The sequence below is a fragment of the Acromyrmex echinatior genome, chromosome 4, assembly GCF_024713525.1.
Source record: "Acromyrmex echinatior isolate Ae372 chromosome 4, ASM2471352v2, whole genome shotgun sequence".
NCBI classification, from domain to species: domain Eukaryota; kingdom Metazoa; phylum Arthropoda; class Insecta; order Hymenoptera; family Formicidae; genus Acromyrmex; species Acromyrmex echinatior.
The window spans coordinates 5,477,297-5,500,379 of NC_141855.1; the positions used below are offsets into that span (position 1 = coordinate 5,477,297).

Below are 23,083 nucleotides of genomic sequence, written 5' to 3' on the forward strand. Positions count from 1 at the left end.
TAAAAAACGAATTAATTCCAACACCTAATAGAAAAAGATTGTAAACATCGCGTGATTTCGTTTTACATTGTTTTTCCCATCCTTCAAGTCCCTGGCCATTATAATTTTAAAACATTTATTCTTTTATCAGCCAATCATAAATACACTTCATTTACATATGACAATACGCCGCGCCAGCTAAAAAATTAATAATTACACCGAGCTACAAATAATCATACTTACAAATAATCATGCGATAATCATCATCGTGCGTCGATTATCATTTTCGAGATTTTAGATATGCCGGTTATATAAACGCGATTGTCAATTATTGCAGATCAAGCTGAAGTCCCGTCGATCGAAGGGATAACGAAGTGATATTTCATCCTCGCTCGGCTCTAAGCAGCAATTATCTCATAAATAACATCGACAGGCCGCTCGCCACGTGCACTCATTAGTAAACTTGACCCTGCTGTTATTACTTGCTTGTATTCGCATTATATTAAATTAAAGCGATTATTTGTTTACAAGGATTGTTTACCGCAGACGGACGTGTACGTTTGTTGATTTTCAACTGAACGAATAATTGCGAATACATAATCGTTGGATATTTATTCTAGCAGAACGGTGTGTAAACCAAATTTCGGAAAACAAATGTAATTAAACAAATCTGTCGATACCCGATGCAATGCTATTTCAGCAAAATTATAACAAAATTCTCTCTCCCTCCCCCTCCCTCCCCCCGCCCCCCTCTCTCTCTCTCTCTCTCCTTTGTTACTCCTTTTCGATTATTTTCATAATTCTTTATTTTTATTTTTGTTTTATGTTGCCTTATTTTGTATTTTTTTTTGTTATCGATTTTTTACTTTCTTTTTTCATTTGTCATTTTTTATGTTTTTAGAAAGCTTGACCTAGAATATTAATAAACCCCTCCAGCCATCCATTTATATATTTATCTCTCAACGAGAGAATAAATGATTGTTAAATAACTTCGTATCATATTTCATAAACTTTATCGCAAATGACTCTGCTAAAAATTAAAATGTCACATATAGCTATTCATATTTATGCCTCTCAAAAGATTATATATTCACTAAAACAAAGTTGCAGTACCTCTCGCAACGTTTTCTTTTCATACTGACGAGCAATTAGATCATTAACTAATCGATTAGAGGTAGAATACGAGCGCGAGTGACATGCGAAAAAAAGAATGCCGCTAAATCTTTGTTCAACTAGAAGGCTGCGCGGCGTAAAGATGGGTCAACCTTTCGCCTTGCGATTATGTAAGGCCTCGGACTGACTGACCTTTAGGTTCGTTCATGGCATGCGGCATTTACGTAATTTACCGATTACGATGTATTAGAGTCTGGCTTGAGTTGCGCCTGGAGAAGAGTTCTCCTACAAACGCTGATATATTTTCAAACGTGCACCAGATTACAACACACGTTTATCTTTCGAATTAAATATAAGAATACATATATTATCTTATATACTATATGTATGTACTGAATATCTATAATCTATATGTATAATTTTGATATGTGTGTGTATGCATGTTATATTACGTATATGTATCTATACGATCTGTGAACAATCGACGTAATAATTTTTTATGCGAATTTTTAAGTATTAATTGAGCAAAGTAATGTTTTTGATCTTGTCTTGAAGAAAGGAATAAACAAAAATAGATGAACGTTACTGATAACGATGGAGTAAATAGCAGCGAATTAGCGTTACATTGTTCTATTTATGAACACTTATAGATATTATTTATAAATGTTTATATTTGATGCCACTTCCTTTCTTTTCCTACTTAGGATTATTAACCATCTACAATCTAAATCTTTTATAGTATAAGCAGAATTCATTTACAAATTTCTTCCTTATTTTTGCTCAAATTTCAATTTTTATTAAATAACATTTAAGTTAGAAACTATTAGGTAATGTAATGAAGATGTTGAGGAGTAACCCTAAATTTTTAATTTTTTTTTTTGAAAATATAGAACAATAAAAAAATTTTACAAACAATGTAATATGCATATTAAAAAATAGACGAAACTTAAAAATAAGATTAAAGATGCCTTAAAGATGTCTAAAAGAAATTTTAAAGACATTTTCTGTAAAAGACGTAATAAAGATATTTTCAAGATATCTTATATGATTGACTTTGTGCTGTGTGAGTTTGGCTAAACAAAAAAGATTGCAGATAGCGTTAAAATATTAAAATTTTAATTCATTGAAACGCTGAGAAATAATTCTGCCAATCTAAAATGTATCTTATTTATTATTTAAATTTATTTTGTTTATAATTAATATGGTTTTAAAATGCAATTAAAATTTCGATATTGTATTATATAATATAAAATTAATATTAATTTGAAATAACATGATTAATTGATACAAAATTAATCCCGATTATATAATTCCATCAGTTTTGAAATGATAATATTGAATGTTTAAAAAGATACTTTTAATAAACAAATTCAACTTTTAATATTTAAGTATATTATAATTACTTAAATATTCCAGGAATTTATTACATTCGAATATATATATGTGTTATTTATACGTACCTCAACTTTGAACTGACAATCTAGTAAATGTATTAAAATTAATATCGAAATTTCGACTACACTAAAATACTTTACGCAGCGTATGTATAGAACTTTCTGAAATTCGCAAATAAAAATACTACACTAAGGAAGTTTTTAAAAAAATGAGTAAAAAGGTTATTTATAAATTTTAAGCAATAGTTTGCGAAATAATAAGAGTACAAATATAGCCAATTATAAATTATGTTTAGATATAGACTACATTTAAACGCTGGATGTTCAACACTAATATTGCATTTTAAAAAAATGTCGAAGTATTGCGAAGCAAATGTTACTTATGATACTTTTTTTCGATATTTATTAGTTATGAAAAAATTAGATTATGATTAGATTATGAAATATACATTTTTGTGAAACATATCTTATTAATTGTAAAAAAAAAGAATTGCTAGGAATTTTTATTTCGCCGTATTTAAATATTTAAATAAATTTTTATTTCAATAAAATAAATATATTTTTCACAAATATATAAATTTTTATATAAGTACCTTTCTCTCTCAGTGTATCGCAAGCGCGATAATTATATTTAAAAATCTTTACATCTCAAAAACTACTAAAATAAAAATGTACATGTAACACTTTATCTTAATTTTTCGTATTTACCGTAATATTTTGATATGCAAATTTCAGAATATTCTGTATAATAAAGTAAAAAAAGAAACCTCTATTGAAGAACAAGTGCACTTTTCCCTTTGACTGCAGCGTCCTCTGCGGCATCATCGAGATGTAAGCGGCTCGCAACAGTTCGTGTTTACCGACAGGCCGTTCCGTTAATGTGTTTACGTTCGCGCGTTCTGCTAACCACGTGTTTTACGATCAGACGGTGTTTCGCGAGTTTTTTTTGCGTCGTAGCAGGTGTCATTAACAATAAGCATTGAACTTTTGTGTTGCACGTCGCGCAGGATGTTGGAATCGACTGCCCAAGTCTTGGCAAGCGGTAGGACGATCTTGGCCAGCGGTTCCCCGAGGCGGCAAAACATAATGAGACAATTGGTAAAGACAATCGTGCAGAGAATCTTTTTTTTTTTAAGCGCTCTGTAAATATAAACGATGACCTGGATGATTGCGCGATAATCATTCGGGTAAGCTGTTAATCGTATTAACGTGAATAATAATGTTCATCAGCGCATTAACGTAGAAGTGATGCCATCCCTCTACGATGAGAAGCTCGATAGGTCTAAATATGAGGGACATGGGGAATACGTTCAGGACATAGCCAAGTACAAAGTACTTGAAGTGTATGAACGTCTAAAAGGGGATCCGGTGCCACCGTCTCTGATAATAGGGGCAGATACCTTGGTGACAATGGGCGACGTCATTTATGGAAAGCCTCGAAACGAAGTGGAAGCTTTTCAGATGTTGTCCAGGTAATAACTCTTATCCTGGATTACTCATCTGAATGTAATACGTAGTATGCAACGTATCTTTCTTAGCTTAGCGAATAAGCAACACGTTGTCTACACTGGCGTATGTCTGAAAACACCAAAGACCGAACTCCAGTTTTATGAATCTGCCAAAGTAAAGTTCGGAGATGTATCGGAGAAACAAATCAGAGAGTACATTAAAACTGGTGATCCTATGTGAGTGTAGCATTGCTATATTGCATTGCAATATTGCATTGCAATATTCAGAGTGTTTACTACAAAAATCTGGAAAACGTGAAATTTTCAAGGGATTTCTCTTTTACCTTTGAAAGTCAGGGATTGTCATTGGAATTTTATCAGCATTCTGGAGAATTTTGGGAATTTTACTTTTAAATTTAAATTCCGTATCTTTATTAAAACGTTATTTCATTATTTCTTCAATTTGCTTGATAAAATAATTTGCTGAACAAATTTAAAAAATAATCAGCATTAAACAAGCATATGTACATTCCTATGTACCTTGTGAATTCTTATATAAAAGTGAGGGTGACAGTAAAAGACAATACACAGTAGAAGTAAGTAGCTCACTTACACGCATAGGCCAATATTCATAATTTGTTCTTATTTCACAATTGTTTTAAATAATGTCTTAAGATATAAATATGACTCTTTAGCCAAATTTATTAGAGTTGATTCTTATATTTAAAATCGTCTTAAGATATCATAAATGGAAGGGCCATATTAACATCTTAAGACATTATTGTACGTAAATAATAATTATTTATTTCAAAAATTCATATATCCGCAAATTTGTTCATCACAAGTATTAAGTTTATTCAAAATATATTTTAAATCCTAGCAAGTGTAATACTTTAATCAAGATTATTAAATTAAAAAAAATTTGAAATTATATCTATTATATAATCTATCATATAATATATAGGCCTATTATATAAAGTCGTTTCTTTAATCAATTTTGTAGTCTTAAAAAAAAAATAAATCCTTGTTTTGAGTATTAATGAGTTTTTCTAAAATATGTCATAAAAATATCTTGTGAAGAAAATATAAATATATCTTATGAAGAAAATATTATCAAGAAAATATTCTTTGTTAAAGATAACTGTTACTTAAAAAAAAAAAAGATAAATTGAGTAATCACTTTTCTTAATAGAATCATATTTTTCTGAGTGTATTCTTTTATCTTATAGATTTCGTAACTTCAATTGTGTAAATATAGTTGTAGAATCCCAGTCTTCTACTAAAATTATAATATACAATTTGTGTTTGCTTTTTCAATTTATTTAAAAATTGCAAACAATTAATCAAAAATTCTTCAATCTTACCTGGAACTTTAAGGAAATGCTAGCGTCATTTGTTTTATCAATCAAATGCAATAATTTTTATACCAATTTTTGTATATATTATTTTTACAGATTGAAAATCCTTCTCCACACTTAAATTAAACATTAATTAAAATAGACATTAAATTAAAATAGACATTAACACAATCCGGATTCTATATGTATGAAAAATGAAAAAGAACTGAAAATTTCCAATTTTATTATCGACTTCTATCATTGACTTGTGATAGCATATGGTTTAGATAAAAGTCCTATACTTTGTATGTTTAAAACTTTTATATATATAAAGCATATGCTGTCACAAATCAACGCCAGAATTCGGTAACAAGATTGTAATTTTTCAATTCTTTTTCGATTTTCGATTTTAGATATAGAATTCAGACAGATATCCTGATATCTATTTTAATTTAATGTCTACTTTAATTAATATCTAATTTAATTCTGGAGAAAGATCTTCAAAAATGTCTGTAAAAATAAATATATATATAAAAATTATTGCGTTCGACTGACAAAATAAGCTTTGGACTACATGAAAGAACCATCACTGCACTATAAAAGAACCTAGAAGCTTTGGTCTAAAAAAAAATTTGTGCATATATGTGCATGCGATATTGATGTAGTAGTATGTAGTGTTGATATTTTGTAAATTGCATGATCCCAGAGTTCGGTCGTCATGTTACTATTCTCTAAATATCTTGAAAATCCAGGTATTCTCAGGAAATTCTTTCACAAGATTTCAGTAAACACTCTAAATATTGTAATATTGCATTGCAATTGTTACAATTAGTCTTTGCATTCAAGCGAGATGTTATTTCAGGGATAAAGCAGGAGGCTACGGTCTTCAGGGTATAGGGGGTTGTCTGATCGAAAAAATAGATGGTGATTATTACACCATAACGGGTCTACCGCTGTATTCGTTGGCCAAACAACTCAATCGAATGTTCTCCAACGTGTAATAGAATATCGTGTTGTATATCCGTCAGTACCTGAACTATTGTATCGTCGTTTCTACGTGAATAAATTTTATTACGTTAAAAGCCTCATAAATTTATGAATTTCCCTATTTGTGTATTTAATAGTTCGAACGTTGTGGCTTAATGGGCATATATTTAAACCCCGCGTTAATATTGATATTGCGCTCATTAACATTCATGATCGTATCGCGCGCTGTCAAAGACACAAAGCGAATCACTCGTTGGCATTGTAATTAAATTACCCACCATATAGGCTATATATTCATTCGGCAAAACTTTCTTTGCTTTAGTCATATTAATGCAAGATTTTCCATGTAAAAAAGATATTCAAGTTTGCTAGCGTCGCATTTTGAAAATAATTGAATTTTATTTTAATTTATCATCATCTAAAAAAATATTTTAGTGAAATTATTACTATGTTCATTCGTTATTTAAGAAAACATATTTTAAAATACATATTTTAAAATACTAGCATTCGAGTGAATATTTTCTTAAAATGTTTCCATTTTTTTAAAGGAATATTCAAATCCTATAACAGCATTTAATTTCCATGAAAATATATTGAAGTGAGATATAAATGAGAGATGCTGATTCAGAATTATCTTTTGAAATATGATTATAAATAAATGTGATTAAATGTAATAAGAACATTTTATTTTTTGTAACACTAAAGGAACATATGGGTCTTTGGATCCATTAAAGTTTTTTGTTTTTATAATATTGTTCATAATTTTACTTTCTAGTCAAAGCACTTTTTCGAAATTGAAAGAATTTGCAGAATATGCGATTTGCGTGAAACGTTATACATAGAAAAGTATAATAATTATTTGTTTTAAATATTTCAAAAATTAATTTGTCCGCAAATCTATCATGTTTATCAAATTTATTGAAATTTGAAAAATCATTTCGATGTGAAAAAACCCATTTCCATCCCAATTTAAGGAGCATTAATCTGTAAGAAACATGTTCCTTTTGAGTATCCATAAAGAACATCTGATGGGTGCGAATTCGCACCAGACACTTTTAATGTTTTATATCTTCTGAAAGTTAAAAACAGAATTAAAGTAAAACCTATGTTTTTCAATGTAAAATTTTTTTAACTAATCAATCGATTGGTTATATTGAATTTTCAAAAAATAAAGTGCTATTTATTTAAAACTGCGTGTTAAGCAAAATCAATTTTACTAAATACTCACAAGTTGAAAATTTTACTGATGCAAATTCGCACCCAGGTGTCATTTACAAGTTAATGATATAATTGTCAAGCAGTATTAAAAAGCTCTTACAATTTTGACACTCATTTTAATCTCGTAAAATAGCATCAACAATCCTTAATTTAAATGCACTATTGCAATACAACGATGATGTTCAGAATCATGATTATTCTGCCTTTAAACCGTGAAATCGTGAATAATAACAGATCTAGTGACGGGTATAATACATCACTATTCAGGCAGTCACACGATCCTCGCATCGTGAAAAATCAAAACACACATTATGAAACTTATAATTAAACTGTTTTGCAAAGTAAAATTAAATTGTCGCAAATCGTATGGTCGTTTATATTTAAAAGACCAATAATGGAATGAAAATGAATTTTTTATTTTGGCATTTTTCATTTTTCGATTTCAAAATTTTTGTATTATTTTTAATCGTCTGTTGTATAACATTGATCGGTAATGACTTCATGTACGAGTCGAAACATTTGTTAAAATGCATTTTGTTTTTATAGTGGATTAGCCTTAATATATTTTAATTAATTTATAGCCCTTTGTTTTATGATTGATTTTCATTCATTTAAACCATTATTTTTTTATTTATTTTATTATTTACATTAATGAATTTTCTAAAATTTATAATAAGTTTAGGATTATTATCAGGAAAACACTTTGTGTTAAAGATAACTGTTATTTAACAGAAAGAAAGTGAATTGAGTAATCATTTTTTTTTTAGCAAAAAATTTTTGTATGTACCGCAGATTTTCATTCTTTTCAGTAAAATTCATAAATCGCGCCATTTGCGAGGCAGTATCGAGCTAGTAGATCTCGCGTATCTCGCCCCTTGCAATGCGTCAAGTCATCTCGCAGTTTCGCACCTGCATCGCGTTTCAGAAATCGGGAATCACAGTGAAACTTTACACGCGTAACGTAGTACACCGTCTCGTTTGAGTGTCCGTGTGTGTGTGACAAAGTTGGGCAAAGTGCGCGCCGCTTACGTGCGTCAGTCTGGAAAAGAAATGGAGGACGTTTTGAACGAAGTCGTCTCTTCCGAGGATTTGAAGGTAAATACTCGAAGGATTAATTCTCGCATTGCCGATATCGCTTCTCATTCTAGTTATTTCTCACGCTTATCCGTCCCCCCGCTCTCGTCTCGAATAGCTAACAACAACGACGTACGTTTGGAAAGTTAGGTTAGGTTACGTCGAGTCTATTTATATTTATGTATATTTGCGCGATAAATTTTGTTCGTGTCATTTTTTTAAGCCTTCAAGCGATTCTCTTTGCGTAGAATTTTAATATTTTTACGGAACTTTAAATTTTATCAGCGAAGAGGATACTCGATGACGTTCTCTCCAAAAAAAACGTAGATACATTATATTCTTTTATTCCACGAACGGATTATAATTAATTTGACATTTGCAACACTTGCGGATCGAGACGAAGTTGGGATGACTCATCGATCGGGAAATCTAATCCGAAGTACACAAATGTTGCATCACTTTGTGACAACTGTCGTGATTCCATTTTAGAAATTCGAAACTGTGTATCATGAGCAGTTGCATTCGTCGTATGTCACGCAAAAAGCACAATTCGAATATGCCTGGTGCCTTGTGAGGAGCAAATATTCAGCGGACATTAGGAAAGGAATATTGCTGTTGGAGGACCTTTATAACAATCATGATACGGAGAGGCGTGATTGCTTATACTATTTGGCCATTGGAAATGCTAGAATAAAGGTAAAAATATGTAAATTATAAATTAATATATCAAGCACTTTGTTATAAAGTATTCTCGATCATTGATGAGATCATTGATGAGATTAATGTCTCCTTCTAGGAATACTCCAAGGCACTCTCATACGTCAGAGCATTCCTTCAGATTGAACCTGCAAATCTACAAGTGCAACATTTGGAATCGTTAATAAGGAAGAAGATGGAAAAAGGTTTTCCTTTTATAATTTTTTATCGACTTAAGAGAATAAAGCTTGTAATTTATCTAGGAGCAATATCGCTGAGAGATTTCTGTGATTTCCTTACGCAATCGTACTATTTCTGGTTGCTTCTGCTAATCTTTTTGTTCTCTTGGATTGCTAAATTTTATATAGATTCCACTTAACGATTTTGTGTCTTTACGATTCATACATACTAATCCATAACTCATTAACTTTGGCAAAAATAACTAATCTTCTGCATGTTTTTGCAGCACAATCTTGTAATTGTATATAACCTCTTCCATAATCTTCTCTAAAGATTTTCATCTTTTTTAATTTTATGATTGTTAACTTTCCTAATTTCTTCTGATAGCAGATATTTTATTTCATATCTCAATATACAAATTGAAAGCTTTAGCATAGATTTGGTTATTTTGTTAATAATCATTGCTTATATTTTTTGCAATACATCTATCTCTAGTATTTCACATCTGTATATTCTGTAATAATAAGTAATAAAAATTTATACGGACGAGATAAAAAACCCGTTTAATACCACATCTTGCTATCATATGTCATATTGTTCTCCTTTTAATGATTCGCTATACTAACCGCATCAACCAACTTGGTTGTTAAACTTGCTTCACCTAAGAAGCTTAATCAATATTTTCGTGACTGGAATTGGCATTGAATCCCGTTTGTTTCATTTTTTTTGCAGAGGGCCTTATGGGTATGGCTGTCGCGGGAGGTGTTATTATCGGTGTTGCAGGTATTCTAGGCCTGGGCATCGCGATGGCAAAAAAAAATTAGACAGAGTTACCCCTAAAAGAACTATTAGAATCATAATTATGCAATTACAATTGTGATGTAATGTGTTTGCGCGAAATGGTGTGTAATAATGCTTGCGTCATAATTGCTGTTTGAGATTGAAGAGTCTCAAATGTACTAGAACGTTGACCAAATCCAATAAATGTAATTTGTAACGTTATTTTTCTATTAATCACAGAAAAGGAGAACAAGGAGAAAAACTAGCGTATGAATATGATTTGTTTAATTTATATTTTATTTAACATTTATTTACCGTTTTAAGCACATCGTTCAAAATATGATTCTTTTGTGCTTATCAAAAGAATCTCTAACAGTGAAACTAATTTAATTTCTAATATGCTTATCGAAATTGTATGCGATTATTTTTTACATTCCAAGGCTACATATGATTTTTTTGTATTGTATATGTATGCATAATATCACACATGGGTATGTCTATATCGTATATTGATATATGTATATCGCATGTTTTGTATTTAAAATTTTATTTATACGCGCGTATGTTTAACCGAAGTGTACCTCAAAGTGTTAAACTAAATTACAAAATATTATTTAAGAATTATAACTTTTGTATATAATTAGGATTATATATGTGGATTTATGTCGTTATTGGATCCTTTTAATAAAAGTCAATGTTTAAAATTATATCGGATGATGCTTTTTCCACGCGAATTATTGCCGTGTACATACACAGTTTTACTCGACGTTACTGAAACTTGACAATTCCATCGTAATGAAATTATATTATACGGAATATGGAACAACGTTCCACTTCTCATTTATGACATCGCACATGGATTTATTACGCTGAACATGTAACGTATTCATTCACAAATCACGTCAAATGGATTTTACGGCGCGTCCTTATTCTTGAGTTCAGACCACATATGACGTTGAAGAACAGAAATTTGATTCCTTTGTAAAGTGCTGATCTATACGTTGAACGCGCATTCAGCGTAAAATCTGACTGCCCGATTCGCATTGTATGTTTACCATCCACCATCATCTTTTGTATTACGCAAATGCAACTGCGTTATGCCAGATGTAACTGTCTGAGTCCCTTCGTGTTTACGTTTGAATACGATTACCATATTAGATATATGAAACTCAGAATTATATAGGTAGCCATCGCTAGCGTTAAATGCACCGCCAAACACAGATGCGAACATTGGCTCTGGCAATCCCGGCAACAAATATTTGGTCCTGCTTATCAGTGAAACAGCGTTTGCGTGATGCGTCCGAAACCGCAGGTTTATAAGCAGCGCAAAACAAATCATTTGGAATATTTAGAATTCAGCGATTACACTTTGTGATTAACATAATTACATTTATGAACGATTTCGAAAATTTTAGGATTAAAAGAGGGATAGATGGAGGAAATACAATAAGAGATCCCAACATTTTTTTTTTTATATATAGATTTATTGATGACTTCTCTTAATATCCGTTGATAAAGTTGTTTATGTACAAAATAACGCTGGAATATCCCTATTAATATTATTATTACTATTATTATGTTATTATTAATGACCTATGTTATGGCCCGGAGGGGGACTCCCCTCTTTTCCTCGAAACAGAAGCCCTCTTTCCGCTCGGTTCGACGAGTCGGAGTATGTTCGCTTATCCTTTCCATGCCGAAAAACACGAGCGCCACGCGCCTTTCCCGCTTGCCTTCTTTTCCCTCGTGCTCGCACAAATGCGACGAATAATATTTACACAGACCGATCGCGATCGGATCGGCTCCTCCACCGGAAAGCGGACGAAAAGAAGGCCGCGAGATCAATGGGACACGTCCGCGCCATACTCGCCTCTATGATACACATCTTAATAAAGGATCCTCGTTAAGTAAAGAGAAAATCGAGTATAGGCGACGAATGCGAATTTCGATAAACGCGTGTTGTGTGTGTGCGTGTGCGTGTCGCCCCGCATTCTCACGGCGCATGTCACTTTGAAATTAAAATAAATTAAATTTATATCGAATCATTTCTGTCTGATGAATTCTCGGTCGCGTTCTTACCCTCTAATAGTATGGTGAATTTTTAAAATCCGAGAAGGTGAAATCAGACCCGACTCGATGCTCTGTTTTGTACATTTTTCATCTAATCAATGTACAAAGTGTGGGTAAGAAAAATAAATAATAATGATAATATGAAACTTTCTCCTCTATTTATTTATAGATATTTGTTTACTTCTCTCTATTTACGTCTCTATTTATTTATTTATTTTATAGATGAAAAAATACACATAAACGAAGAAGGCCAATATTTGACCAAAATGAATGTTGGTGTCTAAATATAATAATATACCTTTGAAGAAATCTTACAAGTTACAGTTTAAGCAAAAAAACATAATACAGCTTATATTAACTAACTTTATAATTGCAGTTAAAACGAAAAACACTGACGGACTAAGCCGTCGTTTAGCGATTGGCGTGTCTATCACACGATACGTGTGAGAAATGAAATTCGGCTCGTTCACCACGAAATTTTGACGAGAACTGAGCCGGACACGAATCGTTTCGATCGCGAACGAATTAAATTTTGAATCCCTTTTATTCGAAAAAAATTCTCGCGCGTACTTTCCGCGACTTTCGCGCTCGGCAAAGCGCAACGAGAATGCGGGCCGTCTACCACCCTCGGGGAACAACTCGGGGGTGTATTTACAGCGGGGATGGGGGGGGGCGGAGTCGCGGAGGGAAACTGCGCTATTTGTACCCACGGTGTAACGACGTCGACGACCGTCGCGGTTAATCCGCGAGAGACGGCTGATGTGTGATCGATACATGACGCGTGCGAAGTGATAACCGTTCTCCATCGAGCCGGAGATTACGCTGGTCTTGCTGCCTCTCCGGAACGCGCGCGACGCGGCCGTTTAATAATGTATAAAAAAAAAAAAAGTCCTGCCGCACGCCCGTTTGCGGCCAGAAGTGCCAGCTCTCGGACGCAGGAGAGCGGTTATCGATTAATAAACGTTACGGCGGATCGCGTTTGCACGCGGATCACTCTCAGGGCAGGAAAGAGAGACAGATAGAGAGCGCGCGTCCAGGCTTATCGCGGAAAAAACTCGCGAATTCCGATCGCGACTATCGCGTAAAAAAAAAAAAAAAAAAGAGAAATTTCTCTCGAGCGGATATTTCTACAGGTACCACATTCACCTCGCCGGTGACTTAAGAGTTTAATTTAGTTTTCACTTGAATTCCTTTTTTTTTGTTTCCTCCTTATTTTTCGCGGGGAGATGTATTTCAGCGTGTGGCTTAGGTACAGGTAAACGCACGGCCCGAATTTTTTCAGTTCTCAAAACGCTTTTTACGCGCCAACGAAATTCCGCGCGTGTTTTACGCGCGAACGCGGAAGAGTTCACCTCGGTAATTAAACTTGTCCTTCCAATCCAATTCTAACGCCGTATACGGTTCAGAAAGTACGCGTGCTCTTTGTCTTTTATTTCTGCTACAATTCGTTTCGGACAATAACGCAGTCGTTTTTTCGCGAGACAATATAATAATTTCAAAAAATGCGCGGAAAAATCAAGGAGAGCTTTTCAACCTCTCAGCGCATTGTCCGCAATTGTTGTCCGCAATAACTGTACTGTAAAATGGGATAACTTTGGCCCAAATAAAACAAAAACAGTCCAAAATCGCAGGACATAAAAGACATATTTAAGACGTTTTTGAGACGCTCTTGTGTTCTGATTTCGACATGCGTGCTATCTCGGCATTATCAAAATTTGGGGACCAAAGTTGCTTTGTCGTATAGCAATCGGATTCAAAGGAACATTTTTATGATAAATTCGCGAACGCGCGTGTTATCCCGTGGGTCGCAGCTTCCAATTCTCTCGCGCGAGTTTGGACCGTCGCCGATCGCGGAACCGATCCGCGATCATCGAGGCCTTCCCGTTCGCCTCGAAGGAGGCGTCTCCTCTTCTTCCTTTTTTATCTAGCGTAGGAAGAAATCGCTCGATAGATTAGCAGCTTGAAAATACTTTAAGCGGTTTAAGGATGAATATTGCTTTCTCAATAAGGCTTCGCTATGCTTTACACGAATGTACAGTGTAGTGTGTGCGTACGTCGTGTGTGTGTGTGTGTGTGTGTGTGTGTCCCGATTCGTTCACTGATCAAATCTCGACTCGGAACAGATCTTGATCCTCTATGATCGTCTTCCGAATCTATAAAGTGCGTGGAGACGAGATTGAAGAATTACATAATCGTCTAAAGATATCGATCGATAGAAGAAGCTTTAAGTTCCGCCATCCAAGAAGCGCGAAATATCACCCTAATGATATACGATCTCTCATGGAATGTGCATACCGTTTGATTCATCCTGATGAAAACTCACAGTTCCACTCAAGCTTGACTCAAGTACTACATACATATATCACAATATAAGATTAGGTCGTTTAAATTCGATACATGGAATATTATTAAGGGAAATTCATTTAACCATTCGCGAAACCATTGTGGGCGAAATTACTTTCCTGGATCGAACTGAATATTTAGCAGGAAAAAAAAAAAGAACTATAACAACGCATCCGTATCCTAATTTTTTATACATTCGTCCAAAATAGAACACACGTGAGACAGGACTGATACAAATTCAAAACCAGTTCATTGTCCATAAGATTCGCAAGAGATCGCCGTTACATCTATACGTAAAAAAATAAAAGATCACGAAGAGAATCTCGATTTCTCTATAGATAAATAAAGGTCGCGTTACAGATAGAATCGACCGTTATGCTTGCCTTTTCGTGGCGTACAGTTCCCCGCTTATCACGTGCATACTTACATCCGGGAATCGCGATCACAATGGCACAGAACGCGCATTGATACTAAGTTTATCGAGAGACGTCGATAAGCCCCAGTGCTTGCACACCGGCACCTCCGGCGAGAGATTACATTGCGCGCCGTTAAGTACGCAGAATTCGTCAATCGACACCCTGTCGTCGCCCGATAACGGGCGTCGCGAGCTCGCGGTCGAATGGCAGAACTCGAGCTTATCTCTCGAACGGCAGAAGGAACTCGGATGAGAGTCGTGTGTTATGACGAGATATGAGACAAGAGAGGTAGCGCACGCCTTTTGACGTCGCGCCGATTCAGGGGATCGAGTTACAATGAAATGTACGAACAAGACGTACGTGAGAAATGGAACATACGTGACGTTATATATAAATAGATAGAATAGACACATTGCGCAATGTTTTTCGTAAGGAATGTTAGATACTGAAAGACGGAACGTATAACTGGTCCTGCGTCCGCAATCTCGAATCAATCAAAGATTGATTCGAGATTTTTATATTTTTATTCGTATTTTTATTGGGCAGTTTCAATATTCCTACTCGATATTTTTATGGAGAGTGTAAACGGACGCCTCTCTTCGTACTTAATATTGAGCTTATATTCCTTCTAAAACGTTTCCTCGTACATCTCGCTCGTACGTATCATTTTACAAGCGCGTGTCATACGCAATCGATACGAAATGGAAAAATTATATAATAGGCCTTACGAACTACCGGCGTTCAATTTTGTACAATAATTTAATATCTCAATTAATTTTACTCGATAGTTCGAACGCTCCTCGCCTTCCACTCTCTTCGCTCCTTCCCCTTTTTCCTTTTTTCTCCTCTTTTCGAAACGCGTCGACTGACTAGCGATACGATAACGTTACAGTAATGATTTTTAGTATGATGGTCATATCGTAAAATATACACTTTTTCGCCGTCCCGCTTCTATCGCGACGGCCTTTTTAATATTTTCTCTCTCTCTCTCTCTCTCTCTCTCTCTCTCTTCCGTTCGGAACTACCTATGATACTTGAACCCCGACATTTACAATGCATTTTAATTACAAACACGCTACTTAAGATTTATCCAATGGGTTGCCTCGGTTAGAGTTAACCAGGATCGCAAATCACGAGGAAAGCCCCAGACCGATTGTACGGGTGAGAAAATATATGCAATGATTCTAACTTAGGCGCCGTTTGCACACTGTCCACGCTGTTAACGATTCTCGATGATATCGCAATACGAATTTGGCAGAAAATTAAATGGAAAACGCACCGTAACTTCTACTACATATAAAATATTATATATGAAAATATAAATACATGAAAATAGGCGGTTTCGTTACTTTAATGAGAATTTCTATAAAGTACACGTTTTTTTCAATCATTTTCCAAATTCTCTTCCATCATCATACATTTGATGTTCGTAAGATGTTTGTATTAGAAGTGTGCGAATTAAGATTTTTGACGTCGAATCGAATTGAATTCTTAAAATATAACTTTCAATTAACAATATAATTATTGTTAGGTTAAATTTTAATATATAGATAAATAACGTTTCTGTGTAAGAAAAACAGTAACGATTAATACGATATTAAGTGATTTTTAAAATATATATATATATTTAAAATTAAATATTTAATACTAAAATAATAAAATATACACATTTATTTACAATTTGACAATAAGGCTAAATACAATATAGGTAAAAAGTTATAAATAAAATCGCAATTACAAATTGGCAGCCAATACGGTATCGAATTTTGATTCAATTTAATTCGTATAGTATTACACATCTTCATATTGCAACATATCTGCATATATTTACGATGAATTCTTTTTATGTTCGTTGCGAAATTAAAAAAATGAGAGCAGGAATTTTTTTTCATTAAAATGACGACATGGGAAAAACAAAAGAGTCATCTCGCGAAAGATGCACGCAAAATTCTCATCGTGCCTCGAGATTGTGTCTTATCATAATAAATAAGAATATAAAAAGGTCCTTCGTGTGAAATGAGCAAGGCGAAATATGCATTCCAGAAGAGAATGAGATTATCGGGAGAGCAGGAGACTGCGCAGGTCGCGCAAACCTCTTCGATTTGCAAAGTTCGACGAAGATAAAGACGCCGGGTGAAAATTTGCAAAGTTTTCGCCGGATATTTCGGTTGGTTCTCTGAAACTTGCGAAATTAGATACGTCCCTACGCTAGTTTTCTCTGTCGATGCCTCAACGTTGAAGCGCCGGAAACACCCGCTTGTCTTTAGCACGGCCACATCACCAAACGTGCATTACACATATCCTCAAATGCACGATATAATGTAGCAGTATTGCAATCTTTCGTACAAATATAACAATATTTCTGAGTGTGTATAAACGTAATCGTATTTTCAAGAAAGGTTATATTTACGTTAGAATAAGAGATTATTTATTTTTTGCGTCATCTTTTATGCCGCAAAACCTATTCTGCAAAACGAACATGGCGCGAACATTGTGAGTTTTGAAGCAATCTTTAACACCGGTTTTATGGTACGTTGAGACGAAGTACCTTTCGATATAAAATATTGAAAATTGTTTCGGTATAAAATATAGAAATTGTATCGTATGTTTGGCTCTTCTTCGTGGCAGTCAAAAGTTGAGCGAAAATAATAGTCTAAATCTTTTTCAGAATCGATGATGCTTTCATGCTATCGGGCTATCGAAACCGCGTAGATTACGCGGTTTCATTTGGCATCGAACTTATTTCTGAGAGCTGTTGGCTCGAAAACGATATTTCATAAACGTCAGAGTTATATTGTGAATATATATATATATATATATATATGTATATAGTTTGAGCCGCTCAACCGCTTTTTTGTCGTTTTTTTTGCAGCATGGAATGCTTACAAAACCATCGAACTATTCGGAAAAATCATCGACATATAGTTCGATTATCGATATTGGGAAAATTAAAAATCTCACAGTTTCCAGCGATTGCCTGAAAAGTTTGCTCGCGAATCTCGAACCTCGGCAGCCGAAACTCGTTACAAAGATATATTTCGCTCTCCCTTCGCAATTCAATCTATTAATTGTGATAAGTGACAATGTACACATTTAATTCTATCTCGAAACGCAGTCGTACGCCGTAAATCCTGCTTTTATCCGACAAATTCGCGTCGCGTATCAAATAATAAAATTCCCGACGTCAAATCGGCGTCAACGGGGTGGAAAGGGTTTTACGAGCGAGGATGAGTGTCCTTGAGACATGTGCAGATGTATCCAACGGTAGAGAGAGAGAGAGAGAGAGAGAGAGAGAGAGAGAGAGAGAGAGAGAGAGAATTCTACGCGGTTATACCTAAAAATGGAGCTGCAATATATTTTCCTTCGGCGGCGGCGCCGAACGACGGCACTACTCCATTATCGATAGTAACTTTCACTCCCGCCCGTGTCTCTTTCTTCGCCATTCGATGCATCCGTAATTTACCCCCGATAAATCACCGCCCGCTATCGCTACCGCGTCCGGTGTTTTATTCGGCGAGATTTATTCCTTCAACTTTTTAGCACACATTATTCCGCATTTAACGTATAATTTCGTGAATTAAGTTTCGCCGAGAACGAATCAACTCTGCATTATTATCGAGATTGAAGATCGTCCGAAAGAAGCAATTGCTGCGCCGGAAGTAATCGCGACATTACGCGCGATAGCCTCTTCCCTCCCCCCCTCCCTTCGTGAGTGCAAATCATGCGTCTTCTGCAAATACTAAACGGTGCTCAATTTCCGTCCGATTTCCGGTGTGTCGCGAAGTTAAACGCCTCCAAGCCTAATCCTAAACCCGTTGCAGATTCCACCGGAGCTCTGAAATTCTGCCACTCTCTCTCCACGCCCAGCAGCGAGCGAGCGATTCGAGTGTGCGAGCGGCTGCATCGCGCCGCCGCCGGAGTCGATTCAAGGTGCAGTCACCTTTCTCAGGCCGGGTGACCGTGGAATTCCACTGGGTACACTCGGGCGGAAAAATAATCTCGTTCCGTAAAGTACATCTTCGCCGTACACGTTTCGTTTCTCTCTCTCTCTCTCTCTCTCTCTCTCTCTCTCGCCATTCTCCGTTCTCTCTCTCTCCTCTCCTCGTTTTCTCGTACTCTCCACCGCGGCCATTACGCCGGTCGGCGAACTAACTTAAACTCGGCCGCGCCCCGTGCATTTTAATGCAGCTGCGATTTATCAGGGCCGCGGGATTTCCGATGTGTCGCTACCGCCGCCGCGGGAATTGCCCTTCCCTCGTGTAATATCGAAAGTAAAAGCGACCGGAAAATTATCCACGTGGCGGGTATAATCGGTACCACGATTCAGGGACGATTAAATGGCAGTATTTCGGCGGCGTGCGGACCAGAGGAATTCGACTCACTGTACCGCGGTGGGAGAGTGCGGGGGGAGATGTAACCTTTCTCTCGAGGATTCAAATCCTGACGTCGGCAAAACGAATCGTGTCTCTGTTCTCGGTTCCTCCTCATGGGATGCATTGTCTCGCGATTGACAGACGCATTCTACGAGGAACAAAATCGAAATTCGAAAAATTGTAAAAATAATTATTGTTGATGAGTTTAATTTATTAATGATAAATTTAATAGATTAATAATTAATAATTATTATCTGTTAATTATCTATTAATTATTTACTGTTCGGGAGAGAGAGAGAGAGAGAGAAAGAAACGGACGTTTTGATAACGAAAGCATCGGTAACGAAGAAGACTTTAGCTTCTAGAATGTCGCAATTTAGATCAATCTTTAAGTATAAACGTGAATTTGCACTGTTAAATTCATAATGTCAAATTATATCCAATTTGAGTTATTTTTAATAATTTTTATAAGGCGCCATTGTTCCTACTTAATATTTTATTAATCAAAACAATGAAGTTAAACAATTTATCTCAAGAAAATGTATTAAATTTGACCCAAATTTAGTTTATTATTTACTAACTGCACACATACAGACGTTTATTGTATTATTATAATTATTATAATTTATTTATTTATTATAATTTATTATAATTAATATGTGGACGATGTTTATTTTAAAACTAACCACGGGAATGAATTAATTTTGACGTACATGAAAGTTAAAAATAACAAAATTTTATTTAACTCAAAAAATTGAGTTACCTCATTGCTCGTTTGATATCTAACAGTGAACAATTACCGCGAGAATTCTCTGCAGTATCCAGTTAGAGATCGATGTGACCTCACGATCTGAAAGACACTCATCCGTTGAAACGAGGGGAACGGACGATACCCGCGTTTTAGAAACCTGCGCGGTTCCCTAATAACAGCGTAAACCTTCTTAAGGTTAAATTCTTAACGCGATCTTATCCTTAACTTACATATCGACCAGAGGAAAAAAAGAAACGACCGTCCTTACATCGCTAATTCGCATCGCAATATCAGATAATGTTTTGATAGTTTCTCCATCCCCGCAATCCCTCAACGATCGAGGGATCAAATCGCACGCGGATACCCGCTTACCAATCGTCTCTCTTTCTTCCTTTATTTTTCTCTCTTTTCAACTTTAGTAGGCAGGTACCCGGAAACTCCACGACGATCTAGAATTTCTTATAGTTAAAGATAGTCGAGGACGCGTTGACACTAGCTCAACTATACCGTCTCCGTCGTGCCTCTGTACATTGGTGTTTTTATTTAGAAAATAATTCGACCGTTTAGAATATATATATATATAATTTATGTATATATATATATTTTTATTTTTATATATATATCTGTATATGTATCTGTATATGTATATATTTATATAGCTGCGTCCTACGTTGCTTATAGTACGTCAATCTCCTCGCATATGATACATGTCTCATCTCGCGCGACACAAACTCTCAGTTGCGCGTCCGTCTGGAATAAAACGATCGAGTGGTGATCGATGGATCTTAACGAGTTGTATCTGTTCTTCGAATCATCTGATCTTGGGATCCTCAGAGCCAGACGGACTCGTTAAGCTCTCGCCCTCGGATCGGCTTTAAGAATGACTCGGTGTAGACCGATGCGCTATCGAACTTCAGTTTCGATCGAGCTCGACGGTCTTCAGCACGATCAAGTAGTCGACCGCGCATATAGAATTTTTACGCGTGTATATGTATGTATTATATGGAACACAACAGGCTCCATGTGGCCGGATGGCCCGTCATTTCTGGAAAAGGAGAGGGAAGGAGATCGTGGACCGACCCTGTTTTCCCACGGGTTATTCGCGCGAGGGATTTCCGTTTGGCATCACACTTATCGGCAGTGCTGATCTTGTGGTCATCAGTGATAAGACGGACGTGATAAAAATCCTGGCGAAAGTCATTCCGCGTCCGTTGGGTCTTCTTTTCTTCGAGATTCTGAGACGACTCCCCACGGTGACGTAGAGAGGATATTAATCTTCGAGCAGTCGCGCAGGAAGATGGGCTTATTAAGGGTCGCTTAGGATTACAGACGAGGTGTATAATTTTCGGAATGACATCTCGTTCCGGAAAAGATGCGGCAGATCTTTTACAGATATACTTAATGCAAAGCTTATCCGCACCTTTTGATTACGATGAGGAGCCTATTGGTTATTTGCTTGTTTGTTGCGTCATTACAGGCCAAAAAATTGATTTTTAAAAATTAGAAAAAAAAAAATTGAAAATTTCGAAAAATATTTCAGATGTGAAAATGTAATCCGCGAAGAATTGCTAATATTTAGACTTTACATTAATCAAGTTATATTACAAAAATCTCACAATCAATAATTAATATAATTTTTTTTCCTAATAACGGTATGTCGTAAAGGCGATTAGATGTATTATATCTAAAACCTCAGTTTCATTTTTTCCCTTCGAAAATTTAAATAAAAGTATCAACTAACAAATGTCTTTCTAGCACCGATCGTTGGCTTTCGACTGATCTTGAAATTGATCTACGATGGCCGATCCACGATGATATTAATATTTCGATCGTATACGGATAAAAGTCTTGAATAGATTGTATATCGTGGCGATATGGCGATTACACTTCAGTGCGATTTTTTTGGTCTCGCTTCTTGATATTCTTCGTCAGCATGGTCAGTCTTCTTCCCGTTTTACTAGGTTTCATTCTTTTTGTATTGCGCGACGAAAGGAACTTCCTTCTGATTGGTCTCCGCTGGTCTCTTTCATCTTTTCAAATTGTTAATTTCTCCATATGATGTAAAACACAACGGAGGAGTCCACGGTAATCATACGATCACGTCTTTTCTGGACTACAGATCCTGTTTGCCGTTTGTCTATTTGCAACGTGACGCGACCGATTTACTATCTACGCTCGGTACGTGCCGATCACGCCCATGTCCAGGTTGTCGCGCAACTCCATCTCCAGTTGGGTCTCCCTGTGCTTATCGGACCGGTGCGACGTTACCGGTGGCGGTGGTGGAGGTGGCGGCGGACCGCCGTCTCGCTCACGATTTCTTTCGCGAGCGGACGGCCTATCTTTCTCCCGCTCTCTTGTGTGATGATGATAGTGATGAGCAGCGTGGCCGTTGACCGGTAGAGTAGGATACGAAGATTGGCCGCAGTTGGGCTGATGCCTGGAGGGTAGCGGTGGCGGTGACGACTGATGGCGGCCACCGGCTGGGACTCCGTTTTGAAGTCCGGACTCCAGAGTCCGTATCCGATCGTCCGGCTCTCTGGCAGAGAGTTGCGGTTGCGAATGCGGCGTACGGCGCAGGGAGTGACTGGAGTAATGGGATCTCGCGCTGTTAGATGTGACTCCGTCGATCGACGCTGCGCTCAGCGATGCTGTACCATCGTCTACGACTCCTCTGACCCCTCCTCCTGTTCCGTTACCTCCACCTCCTCCACCACCACCGCCGCCGCCGCCGCCACCACCACCACCACCTCCTCCTCCTCCTCCTCCTCCTCCTGCTCCGCGGTGACCGGACGCGTTGTTCGTGACGGGCAGCGTCCCCGGGCGGCGCATCTGGCGCGCCGTCTCACCGTCGATGTAGGTGAAGCCCTCGGCGAGGGTGGTGCTGCTATGAGGCAGGAACCAAACTCCACCGGTCCCGGGGCTCG

General features: G+C 36.3%; 3 protein-coding genes across 4 annotated transcripts; 2 read left to right on the forward strand and 1 right to left on the reverse strand.

Moving 5' to 3' along the window:
• The first annotated feature begins 3,304 nt into the window (after window positions 1-3,304).
• Window positions 3,305-6,353, forward strand: LOC105153324 (uncharacterized). Of its 2 annotated transcripts, none has more exons than XM_087405430.1 (4): window positions 3,305-3,584; window positions 3,717-3,958; window positions 4,004-4,171; window positions 6,134-6,353. In XM_087405430.1, the coding sequence occupies exons 1-4, from the start codon at window positions 3,495-3,497 to the stop codon at window positions 6,270-6,272; spliced, it is 639 nt and encodes a 212-aa protein (XP_087261556.1). In that variant the 5' UTR covers window positions 3,305-3,494; the 3' UTR covers window positions 6,273-6,353. The 2 variants fall into 2 exon arrangements, with proteins under 2 accessions (XP_087261556.1, XP_011066387.1); XM_011068085.2 differs by having other exon boundaries at window positions 3,308-3,584; window positions 4,025-4,171.
• Window positions 6,354-8,328: 1,975 nt separating this feature from the next.
• Fis1 (Mitochondrial fission 1 protein) lies at window positions 8,329-10,913 on the forward strand. The gene is made up of 4 exons (XM_011068084.2): window positions 8,329-8,571; window positions 9,040-9,246; window positions 9,347-9,452; window positions 10,159-10,913. The coding sequence occupies exons 1-4, from the start codon at window positions 8,527-8,529 to the stop codon at window positions 10,248-10,250; spliced, it is 450 nt and encodes a 149-aa protein (XP_011066386.1). The 5' UTR covers window positions 8,329-8,526; the 3' UTR covers window positions 10,251-10,913.
• A 755-nt stretch (window positions 10,914-11,668) lies between these two features.
• Window positions 11,669-23,003, reverse strand: LOC147909886 (uncharacterized). The gene has a single exon (XM_087405429.1). The coding sequence runs from the start codon at window positions 22,986-22,988 to the stop codon at window positions 22,329-22,331; it is 660 nt and encodes a 219-aa protein (XP_087261555.1). The 5' UTR covers window positions 22,989-23,003; the 3' UTR covers window positions 11,669-22,328.
• Between the last annotated feature and the right edge of the window lie 80 nt (window positions 23,004-23,083).

Bases quoted from the DNA above. Each gene is read 5' to 3' on its own strand.
- LOC105153324 (XM_087405430.1), top strand. From the start codon at position 3,495: ATGTTGGAATCGACTGCCCAAGTCTTGGCAAGCGGTAGGACGATCTTG. The intron at 3,959-4,003 runs GTAATAACTCTT...TGTAATACGTAG, and splicing joins GCTTTTCAGATGTTGTCCAG to TATGCAACGTATCTTTCTTA. The intron at 4,172-6,133 runs GTGAGTGTAGCA...ATGTTATTTCAG, and splicing joins ATTAAAACTGGTGATCCTAT to GGATAAAGCAGGAGGCTACG.
- Fis1 (XM_011068084.2), top strand. From the start codon at position 8,527: ATGGAGGACGTTTTGAACGAAGTCGTCTCTTCCGAGGATTTGAAG. The intron at 8,572-9,039 runs GTAAATACTCGA...ATTCCATTTTAG, and splicing joins TCTCTTCCGAGGATTTGAAG to AAATTCGAAACTGTGTATCA. The intron at 9,247-9,346 runs GTAAAAATATGT...GTCTCCTTCTAG, and splicing joins TTGGAAATGCTAGAATAAAG to GAATACTCCAAGGCACTCTC.
- LOC147909886 (XM_087405429.1), bottom strand. From the start codon at position 22,988: ATGCGCCGCCCGGGGACGCTGCCCGTCACGAACAACGCGTCCGGTCAC.